Here is a 12,173-nt window from a genome sequence, read left to right on the forward strand (position 1 = left end):
AAGATTATTTATTTGAAAGGTGGACTTGCAGAGATTGGGAGAGACAGGGAGACAAAAGGTGATATATTCTATCTACTGTTTCATTCCCCAAATGCCCACAATGGCTGGGACTGGGCCAGGCCAAAGCCAGGAGCCTGGGACTCCATGGGTCTCCCACATTGAATACTCAGGCCATTTTCACTGCTCTTTCAATCAGGTTAGCAGGGAACTAGATTGGAAGTGGAGCAGCAAGGACTCAAGTCCTCTGTTTACATGGGATGCCAGCATTGATGGTGGAGGCTTAGCCTGCTGGATCACAATTCTGGTGACTATTGCAGGTTCTGAAACAAATCTCTAAGCATTTTTCTCAGTGAGTCACAAATGCAGATTGTACTGCAGACATTCCCAGGTTCTCTTTTTGGACAAATAATTCCATTGCTTTCATTTAATTATGTATAATGTCATTTCAAATGTTTATCATTTGAATGTTTTGGGCAAGTATTTCCATTGCTTTCACTTTAATTAGGTATAATGTTATTTCAATTGTTTATCACTAGAATAATCATAGACAAGGGCAAAAGCTAATTTGTATTCTTTGTCTTACCTGTATTTTCTCTCTTACTTAAAAATATTTATTAGCTTGATAGAGAAAAAAGTTGATGGACTGAGAGATAGAGAGCTTTGACACATTAATTCACTTCCTAGATAACCATACCAAACAGGTGGGGCAGGACTGAAGCCAGGATTGAGGAATGGAATCTAGGCCTCCTTCATTGGTGACATCACCATTGCTTCCCCAGGTTTGCATTATCTGGGAGCTAGAAACTAGAGCTGGCATTGGAAATCACAGACACTCTGAGACGGCATCATAAACAACACTAAGCTAAATGTCTGACCTGTCTTTTAATATATTTTTCCTTTGACATATTGGAAATGATATGCATGGTGTTTTCCTGGAAATTGTTTTCTGTTCATTCCCATCATAGTTTCACTGATGGTTTCTTGCCTTTTTTTTCTCAATGCTTCTACATACTTCTCCTTAACATTGCCCAGTCAAGAGTCAGTATTGCCCCCCTTCTAGCCTGCTGTGCAATTCCCCTTGACAGATGTGGCCTTTGTGATTTGAACCTCCTGTTTCCCTCCAGCTTGGGCATGTCTCACAGCCAGTAGATCATGGGTTTGACTCTGTTGAATGCTCCGTGTGGCTTTCTAAACACTCCACAAGTCTAATGTGAAACCATATCCTTCCTTTTTTCCTTCATATCCATATACAAATGTCAGTGTTTATTTTGTGACAGAGTTAACATGTTGACTGGAAGTGTATTATTATAGGTGATGACAGCATTTGAAGACCTGGCTGTGTACTTTACATGGGAAGAATGGCAGAAAATGAACAATGCTCAGAAAATCCTGTACAGAGATGTGATGCTGGAGACCTACAGCAGCCTGTTCTCCTTGGGTGAGTGACACCCATCACATGCCCAGTGATAACATTTTCTTGCTATTTGACAAATAAGGGAACACTTTATAATGTTTAATATTGGGCAGGATTAGAAATTGAGTCCATGAATAATCTGAATATCTACCATCTAACAAAAGATTCAAATTGGAACATTTGTTGCATAGCTCCTGAACCAAGCTGTAGTCCTTTAAATAACCCAAGATAGTAATTTTACAAAGTCTTACTTTGTTTCCATTAATAGGGCACTGCATTACCAAACCTGACTTGATCTTCAAGTTGGAGCGAGGAGAAGAGCCATGGATGGTGGATGAATGCTTGAATCTGAGCCTTTCAGGTCAGTCTGCACATGACAGGGAAGCCAAGGCAGAAAGTGTGCAGATGTTGACTGGTGTTCTTTCCATGAATTTTTCTCAAGCCTTACTCCTGATGACAGCTGCTTTTGTGCATCAGACACAGGCATTTAGAGATACCAATATCTTTCTAACTTTTGTTCTTAGTGAAGATGTTCTTTGATTAAAAAAAAAATCCAGTCATTTTCTGATGTTACTAAGGCTTTTATCTAGGTTTGATACATTCCTCCAATTCTAACTTGTCCTTCTCTACACTTTCATACCTTTTCCTTCATGCACTTATTATATTAGTTCCTTCAGTGCTTGTTAATTAGGCAACATACAGAAACTTATTTTTTTAAGATTAATTTTTTTTTTTTTGACAGGCAGAGTGGGCAGTGAGAGAAAGAGACAGAGAGAAAGGTCTTCCTTTTGCCATTGGTTCACCCTCCAATGGCCACCATGGCCAGTGTGCTGTGGCTGGCACACCATGCTGATCCAAAGCCAGGAGCCAGGTGCTTCTCCTGGTCTCCCATGTGGGTGCAGGGTCCAAGGACCTGGGCCATCCTCCACTGCACTCCTGGGCCACAGCAGAGATCTGGCCTGGAAGAGGGGCAACTGGGACAAAATCCAGCACCCCGACCAGGACTAGAACCTGGTGTGCCAGTGCCGCAGGCAGAGGATTAGCCTATTGAGCTGCCATGCCAGCCTGTTTCTGTTTTTTTTTTTTTTTATGATTTACTTATTTATTTGAAAGTCAGAGAGAGAGAAGAAGGAGAAGCAGAGAGAGAAAGAGAGGTCTTCCATCCACTGGTTCACTTCCCAATTGGCTGTCGTGGCTGGAGCTGTACTGATCTGAAGCTAGGAGCCAGGAGCTTCTTCCAGGTCTCCCATATGAGTACAGGGGTCCAAGGACTTGGGCCATCTTCTACTGCTTTCCCAGGCCATAGCAGAATGCTGGATCAGAAGTGGAGCAGCTAGGACTTAAACTGGTGCCCATAAGTGATGTTGGCACTGCAGGTGGTGGCTTTACCTGCTATGCCACAATGCCAGCCCCCAGAAACTTATTTCTAACTCATTGCTCAGATTGCGTTCCCACTCATGATTTTGCCCAGGCATAGAACTTGCTCAGGACTGAATCAATAAATGTGAACTCTCTCTTTCTTAGTCTCTTTCTTTTCTTTTCCTCTGTGCCTCTCAAATAAATAAGAAAATTATAGTCTGTTGGAGACATTTGAGGAGTGAGCCTATAGTTGGCAAACCTCTGTTTCAGTCTGTCTTTATCTTTCATTCTGTTTCTCTTACTCTCAAGGAAGTAAATAAGCAAATGCTATAAGATGGTCATGTGGCTGGTGCTGTGGCGCAGTGAATTAACACCATAGCCTGAAGCACCAGCATCCCATATGGGCACCAGTTTGAGACCCAGTTGCTCCACTTCTGATCTAGCTCTTGGCTATGGCCTGGGAAAGCAGTAGAGGATGGTCCAAGTCCTTGGTCCCCTGCACCTGAGGGAGACCCAGAAGCAGCTCCTGGCTCCTGGCTTCAGATCAGCACAGTTCTGGCCATTGTGGCCAACTGGGGAGTGAACCATTGGTTGGAAGACCTTACTCTCTTTGCCTCTCCTCTCTCTGTGTAACTCTGACTTTCAAATAAATAAATCTTAAAAAAAAAAAAGATGGTCATGAGTAAGCCTCTGTGCTGTGACATCAGAAATTATGAAGCTAGGAATGACACTGTGGTGCAGTGTGTTAAAGCTCCAGCCTGCAACACTAGCATTGCATATTGGTGCCAGTTCAAGTCCCAGCTAGTCCTCTTCTAATCCAGCTCTCTGCTAATGCACCTGAGAAAAGAGCAGAGGTTGGCCCAAATCCTTGGCCCCCTGTACCCATGTGGGAGACAAGAAAGACACTCCTGGCTCCTAACTTCATTTTGGCCCAGCATTGGTTGTTGTTCCCATATGGGGAGTGAACCAGCAGATGGAAGACTTCTCTCTGTCTCTCTCTCTATAATTCTAGCCTTCAAATAAATAAAGTAAATGTTTGAAAAAAGAAATCCTACACTAAGGATGAACTTACATAAAACATGAAAATAAGTGATCCTGGACTCACCAAGAAAGTAATGAGATTTTGAGACCCAAGGTCAAGTAGCCTCGTGGGGTTATGTTGAGTGGCTCAGATTTCTTTTAGGGTGGAGTTTGAAGTATGATTTTTCTCTTATTTTCAGTATCATTGAAAATAAGCAAATAAAAAGATAAGAAAAACATAGGAAATGAAGCTTTCAGTGAAAATAGGAGGCAACTGATCAAATGCCTCCAGAAATTCAAATTATCACACAGGAATGTTTCTAGAAAGAATTTAGAGGAGGTAACCAGCACTGATGATTTCAGAATGAGTTAGAAACCACTTTTCAAAGAAGATGAGCAATTCCCGGTTTGCAGAAACAAATTCTTCAAACTGATTGGGAGTGTTTAACTAAAGTGGTATATTGGGAATTTTCTGTACCTGTTGTACTTCTGAGAAGCTGAAGGTGTTGGGTGTCCTTAGGAATTTGGGGAAGCTGTCATAGAGTAAAGACAAAGTAGTTTTTCATTTGAAAAATCCCACAAATGATGTTTACCTAGGAAGACTGAGCATGAGACACTCATAGATTTAAATCCTACTCCTTAAATGTTGTCCTGCTTAAAGTACAGGCACATTTCACTCTTCTCCACCTGCAAGTAAATGATCATTAAAACTTTTTCATGTTTATGGTTGAGATATCAGAGAAGGAAAAAGCACACAATTTTTATAAAAATAAACTGGGAAAAAAGGACAGGGAAAAAAATGGTTGCTAGGTAGTGGGTGAATATTTTTATTAAATATTTGCCCATTCTTTAAAATATTTTATAGTTATTTCATCTTTTGAAAGGCAGAGTGATAGTGAGAGAAGAGAGAGAGAGAAAGAGGTCCTCTATTAGCTCACTTCCCAGATGCCTGCAACACTTAGGTCTAACTAGTCTGAAGCCAAAACTCTAGAATCCCTCTAGTCTTCCCTGGTTTCTCACAGGTTCCCAGGCACATGAACCATTATCTGCTTCCTTCCAGTTTACATAGGCAGAGAGCTGTACTGAAAGCAGAGTAGCCAGGGCTCAAACTGACACTGTTTTGAGATGCAGGTATCCCACACATCATAGCACAAATGTCATTCTACCATCCTTGACAAATTCCCATAGTAAAAAGGATCATGTTTGAACATTGGGAAACCTCATGGTATATTAATGTATTAAGGAGAAAAACCATATAATGATCACAAATAATTACCTCATACTGATTTTGTGAACATCTCATGCCACTTGGATAACAAGTAACTTCATTCCCTTTACATTGAGTATGCCAGGAGAAACATTTACATGTGACTCAGTGACATGATTGCTTTTTTCTCATTTCAGTGGTCATGAAAAGGGATGACCTGATTAGGATCAACCAGAAAAGTCAGGACAAAAATCTGAATCAGGATTTTATGAAAAATAACAAGACATCAGCTCTCAAGAGAATTGAATTAAGAAAAACACTTAGTTTAAATTCAAGCCATGTTCCAACACTGATTATTAAAAAGGGAATCTATTCAGGATTGAAGCCTGAGGAATGCAATAAATGTCACACTGTGTATCCCCCCAGTGGGCCTGATCAACTACAGGCTGGAGAGAAATTTGATAACACTAAGATACCTGGAAAATCTCTCCAGTTCTGTGAGCCTCTTAGCCAGCTTGACAATATTCACATCATGAAGCAGCCATTTGGACCCACTGGACAAGCAAAAGTCTTCACAAGAAAGACGTTCTGTAAATCTGAGAGGGTTCATATGGCAGAAAACTGTAATAAGTCAACTGTCACTTTTGGAAAAGTAACGCAAATAGAAAAAGCTATCCATGAAAATGCTAGCCTCAATATGCATCAACAAACTCACACAAGAAAGAAATTTTATAAGTACATTATGTATGTTGAACCTGTCATTCACCAGTCACATCTTGCAATAAACCAGAAACTAAATACAAGGGAAAAACTTTACACATGTAAACCTTGTGGAAAATCACTCAGTTTTAATTCACCTTCTGAATGTAATGACTGTGGAAAAGCCTTTAGACAAAATTCAGTCCTCAGGAAACATCAGCAAATTCACACAGGGGAGAAACCTCATGAATGTAGTGACTGTAGAAAAGCCTTTACACAGAAGTCATACCTCATAAACCATCAGCGAATTCACACAAGAGAGAAACTTTATAAATGCCTTGAATGTGGAAAAGGCTTTTTGTGGAAGTCAGACCTCATAGTACACCAGAGAATTCACACAGGGGAGAAACCTCATGAATGTAATGACTGTGGAAAAACCTTTGGACGAAAGTCAGACCTCATCATACACCAACGAATTCACACAGGGGAGAAACCTCATGAATGTAATGAATGCGGAAAAGCCTTTGGACGCAAGTCATCCCTCCTCATACATCAGCGAATTCACACAGGGGAGAAACCTCATAAATGTAATGACTGTGGAAAAGCCTTTGGACACAAGTCAAACCTCATCATACACCAGCGAATTCACACAGGGGAGAAACCTCATAAATGTAATGACTGTGGAAAAGCCTTTGGACAAAAGTCAGCCCTCCTCATACATCAGCGAATTCACACAGGGGAGAAACCTCATAAATGTAATGACTGTGGAAAAGCCTTTGGACAAAAGTCATCCCTCCTCATACACCAGCGAATTCACACAGGGGAGAAACCTCATAAATGTAATGACTGTGGAAAAACCTTTGGACAAAAATCAAACCTCATCATACACCAGAGAATTCACACAGGGGAGAAACCTCATAAATGTAATGACTGTGGAAATGCCTTTGGACACAAGTCAGCCCTCCTCATACATCAGCAAATTCACACAGGGGAGAAACCTCATAAATGTAATGACTGTGGAAAAGCCTTTGGACGAAAGCCAGACCTCATCATACATCAGCAAATTCACTCGGGGGAGAAACCTCATAAATGTAATGACTGTGGAAAAGCCTTTGGACGAAAGCCAGACCTGATCATACACCAGCAAATTCACACAGGGGAGAAACCTCATAAATGTAATGACTGTGGAAAAGCCTTTGGACACAAGTCAGGCCTCAGGAAACATCAGCGAATTCACACAGGGGAGAAACCTCATAAATGTAATGGCTGTGGAAAAGCCTTTGGACAAAACTCAGACCTTATCAGACACCAGCAAATTCACACAGGGGAGAAACCTCATAAATGTAATGACTGCGGAAAAGCCTTTGGACAAATGTCAGCCCTGCTCATACATCAGCAAATTCACACAGGGGAGAAACCTCATAAATGTAATGACTGTGGAAAAGCCTTTGGACGAAAGCCAGACCTGATCATACACCAGCGAATTCACACAGGGGAGAAACCTCATAAATGTAATGACTGTGGAAAAGCCTTTGTACGAAAGCCAGACCTGATCATACACCAGCGAATTCACACAGGAGAGAAACCTCATAAATGTAATGACTGTGGAAAAGCCTTTGGACACAAGTCATCCCTCCTCATACACCAGCGAATTCACACAGGGGAGAAACCTCATACATGTAATGACTGTGGAAAAGCCTTTCGACGAAAGCCAGACCTCATCATACACCAGCGAATTCACACAGGGGAGAAACCTCATAAATGTAATGACTGTGGAAAAGCCTTTGGACAAAAGTCACACCTCATCATACACCAGAGAATTCACACAGGGGAGAAACCTCATAAATGTTATGACTGTGGAAAAGCCTTTGGACACAAGTCAGGCCTCCTCATACATCAGCAAATTCACACAGGGGAGAAACCTCATAATTGTAATGAATGTGGAAAAGCCTTTGGACAAAAGACACACCTCATCGTGCACCAGCGAATTCACACAGGGGAGAAACCTCATAAATGTAATGACTGTGGAAAAACCTTTGGACGAAAGTCAAACCTCATCATACACCAGCGAATTCACACAGGGGAGAAACCTCATAAATGTAATGACTGTGGAAAAGCCTTTTTGTATAAGTTATACTCATATCAAAACAGCTCACACAGGGCAGAAACCTTGTGAATCTAATAAGTGTGGAAAAGCCTTTATAAATCATATGTTATAAATCATAGCTCATATCACACCACAGAATTCACGCCAGGGAGAGACTTTATGAATGCAATGACTGTAGAAAAGCCCTTGGCAATAAGTCACATCTCAGAATGCATCAGAAAATGCACAGGAAGAGAAACCTCTTGGACATAATGACTTGGAAAGCTTTTACCATAATTCAGCCCTCATTGCACATCATCTAATTCATATGGGGGAAAACACTTCGGATATAATGCATATGGAAAAGCCTTTATCCATAAGTAACACCTCATAAAACATCAGAATTCACATGGGGGAGAAACCTTATGAATGGAATGAATGTTGGAAAACTCTGCTAAAATCACACAATATAACATCAGAGAATTTATTACATGGTGGAAATCTTGTAATAAATGTGGGAAAGCCTTTTGTCAGAAGGAATACCTCATAACATGTAGATCAAACAAGGGAGAGAACTTAATGAATGTGAAGGACTTTTTCCAAAGTAAACATAACCATGTGACAGAGCCTTTTGCTGGAAATTACATCCCATACAATAGGCACTCCCATAAGGAAGAAAGGTTGGGACCAGCGCTGTGGCACAGTAGGTTAAAGCCCTGGCCTGAAATGCTGGCATACCATGTGGGCACTGGTTCTAGTCCCAGTTGCTCCTCTTCTGATCCAGCTCTCTGCTATGGCCTGGGAAAGCAGTAGAAGATGGCCCTGCACCCACGTGGGAGACCCAGAAGAAGCTCCTGACTCCTGGGTTTGGATCGCTGCAGCTCCAGCCATTTCATCCCTCTGGGGAGTGAACTAGCAGATGGAAGACCTCTTTCTGCTTCTCTGTCTCTCTCTAACTCTGTCTTTCAAATAAATAACATAAATTTTTAAAGAAAATGAAGAAGTTCAGAAATATTATTAGTGTGACAAAAAGCCATTTGTCAGAAATGGCATTATACATCAGAAAATTCACACAAGTGGTTTCTCAGGAGTGTAATGAATGTGGAAGTATATTTTCATAGAATTCAGGCTTGCATAAATATGCAACTCAAAAAAGGCAATATTCTTCAAGTGCAATAGACCTCAAAAAACCATAGCCAGAAATTAAACATCAGGCCGGCGCTGTGGAGCAATAGATTAATCCTCCACCTCCACCTGCTATGCTGGCATCCCATATAGGTGTGAGTTCTAGTCCCAGCTGCCCCTCTTCAATCCAGCTCTCTACTGTGGCCTGGGAAAGCAGTAGAAGACAGCCTAAGTGCTTGGGCCTCTGCACCCACATGGAAGACTAGGAAGAAGCACCTGGCTCCTGGCTTCAGATCAGTGCATCTCTGGCCACTGTGGCCATTTGAGGAGTGAACCAACAGAAGGAAGACCTTTATCTCTGTCTCTCTCACTGTCTGTAACTCTGTCAAATAAATAAAAATCTTAAAAAAAAAGAAACATCAACTAACACCAGAGAATTCATACAGTAAAATTTCAATTTAATGAATGTGAAAAATTTTTTCTGCCATTAATCAATTCACATGAAGAGACCCCGAAATGAGAAAACATACATGTATAGAAAAGTCATGTACCATATGTCACCTCTCAATGGTTACCTGACAACTCACAGAAAGAAAAAATCCTATGATTTATTGTAATGGGAAATACCTTTATTATTAGGCAAACTTGCACAAAACATAGCAAGATTACAGAGAGAAGTCCCTGAAGTATAATTTGTTTGGAAGAATTCTTTGGTGGAATCACACCTTAGTGAGTATTGGGCAGTTTTCATAATGAATTGTGACAGAGAGTGGTTAACCACTCTTCAGAAATTTTTCTCTTATGCAACCGGAACTTTTGGTTTCTCATTATTCTGAGTGGAATCAAGTATATGAACTGAACTGTGCTCTCTTGTGTAAATTTTGTTAATAAATATTTAAAAGTTGAGTAACAGTTATTTCAACAGTTATTTGGAATACCATCTTCATCAATTACAAAGTTACTTGTTTTATAGCTGCTTTTTTGGCCACCCAGGACTCTTTCCCCACATTATTGTAGTGGAAACCAATGATGTGACCATAGGCATATCAAGTGACACATGTTCCAGCCATAATAGTGTACCCTGGCCCTGGATAATAAGTGTTGTGTGCAACACAAGGGAATGAGTGTGTGGTGACCTATATACCCATGAGAAATTTCAACTTATCTGTGTGCACATCTGGATTAGACTCCACTACCCAAGGTCTATTTGAATATGCAAGTAGATGTTGCCACATACATTACTCTCATTCTTTAAAGGGACAACCTGAAACCCTATAAGTTGCAACACTCATCTGAATTTTCCTGTATTACTGAGTGCATAATACCTTTTTCATTCATGATGCCACTTTTCTACTCTTTTTCATTCTATTCCTAATTGCCTTGAGACGAGACAAGAACATGGAATGAAGTCTATCCATGTGGTACCCATTGCAATAGAGAAGCAGGAGCATAAATGTAGTATTTTTTTTTAAAAAAAGATTTATTTATTTGAAAGAGTTACATAAAAAGAGCAGAAGCAGAGAGAGAGAATTTTCCATCCAATGGTTCACTCCCCAATTGGCCACAATGGCCAGAACTGTGCTGATCCAAAACCAGGAGCTTCCTCCAGATCTCCCATGTAGGTGCAGGGACCCAAGCACTTGGGCCTTCTACTATTTCTCAGGCCATAGCAGAGAGTTAGATTGGAAGTGGAGCAGCCAGGTCTCAAACCAGCACCCATATGGGATGCCAGCACTTCAGATCAGGACATTAACCTGCTGTGACACAGTGCTGGCCCCTGTAGTACATTTTTGTATTAATTTAACTTGTAATTTTTTACAACCTTTTTTTGTTGCATTATTCCCTGCTCCTGCAGGTGGCCCTCATTTTTATTGAAAATGTGTACTTTTATTCCTTCCAATTTACAAAGTCCTTTCTGGATTAATATAAATCTGATTTACATTCAGTTAGTGCCTCAGGATACCCTCAGGAGGAACACTTTTCCTAGGTTGCTTGGCTATCCCATGATAACAGGGCTACAAATGCTATGATGCATCTAGCTTCAGTAACTCTTTTATTTCCCATCTAGATAATAGCTGTGCAACTAATCCATTCCACCTCCATTACTACCCATAAGAAATAGCTCTTCATCCCTGTTTAAGTCCCCACAGCTTCTTGCAAGTGTTCATCAAATTAAATCTTATTATAAATAGATTTAATAGAAAATGAATGATGTAGCTGCTGGTAGTTTCAGTGAGGTTGAATGATTTGCTGGACTGCTGTTTTCTCTGGGTTATCTTTCATATTACTTAGAACTAGTTTTTCACAATATTACTTGCCTGAGCACTTTTTCCTAGGCTCCCAGCTAAACAGGTGTTTGAAGACTAGATTTACTGTTAATTCTCACTAAGAACAGAGGTCCCACATTGAGAGCACAGATCCTTATGTGGTCCTTGGGACATAGTGAATATTATACCCACTTGATTTAGTACTCAGGCACTGGTTTCCATTGAAGAGAAGAACTCAGCTGAACAGAATATAATTCCCTTCTGATTAAAAAAAGATTTACCATGCCAAACCTGTGTGTGTCCCCTTAGGCATACCCTTTACCCTTGAAAACTGAACAGAGCTCTCTGGCCACACCCACTACAAGCCTCTAGAGATTCAGTGAAAGCAGAAAGTCCATTTATCTACAGTCATAATACAATGATAAAAACCGCCAGAAAAAAAAGAGTATTTCCACAAATGCCAAATGCAAGAATCCAAGAAGCAAGAATAAGGAAAACATCATCATGCTCCCAAAAGAACATGACATTCCAATACTAGGTCATGAAGATGATGAGAGAAGAAATGCAAGAAATAGAACTCAAAAATTTGGTCATAAGATTTTATAGAAGTAAGCAAAAGCAAAGGCACAAACTACTGAAATCCATTAAGGACATGAAAGAAAATCTCTCCCATGAAATAAAAATTATCAGGAGGAATCAAGATGAAATGAATTCAACAGAACATGAAACTGAGATATTAAAAAGAAATCAAAATGAAATGAAGAATTCACTACAACAAATAAAAAATGCAGTGGAGAGCCTTAAAAACAGAATCAGTGAGGCAGAAGAGAGAATACCAGACTTAGTAGACAGAGTACAGAAAAGTATACAGTCAAACCAAACACAAGAACAGGAGATTAGAAATCTAAAAAAGACTGTTGGGAATCTATAGGATACTATATAAAAAAAAATAAGACCAACATTCTGGTTCTAGGAGTTCCTGCAGGCATGGTGAGA

The 12,173-nt window shown here is 40.3% G+C and overlaps 1 protein-coding gene across 6 annotated transcripts in view; it reads left to right on the forward strand.

Annotated features, from left to right (window-relative positions):
* LOC103345782 (uncharacterized) overlaps positions 1-8,781 on the forward strand; it is a 145,186-nt gene extending 136,405 nt beyond the window's left edge. For all 6 annotated transcript variants that reach the window (XM_070067887.2, XM_070067886.2, XM_089320885.1 and 3 more), the window contains 3 exons: positions 1,312-1,438; positions 1,683-1,775; positions 5,198-8,781. In XM_070067887.2, coding sequence (XP_069923988.1) covers positions 1,312-1,438; positions 1,683-1,775; positions 5,198-7,875 — 2,898 coding nt within the window. In that variant the 3' untranslated portion in view covers positions 7,876-8,781. The remainder of the gene's footprint in view (positions 1-1,311; positions 1,439-1,682; positions 1,776-5,197) is intronic.
* Positions 8,782-12,173: the final 3,392 nt, after the last annotated feature.

This window comes from Oryctolagus cuniculus, chromosome 19 (assembly GCF_051225735.1).
Source record: "Oryctolagus cuniculus isolate XC-2025 breed Fujian yellow rabbit chromosome 19, ASM5122573v1, whole genome shotgun sequence".
Classification (NCBI taxonomy): Eukaryota; Metazoa; Chordata; class Mammalia; order Lagomorpha; family Leporidae; genus Oryctolagus; species Oryctolagus cuniculus.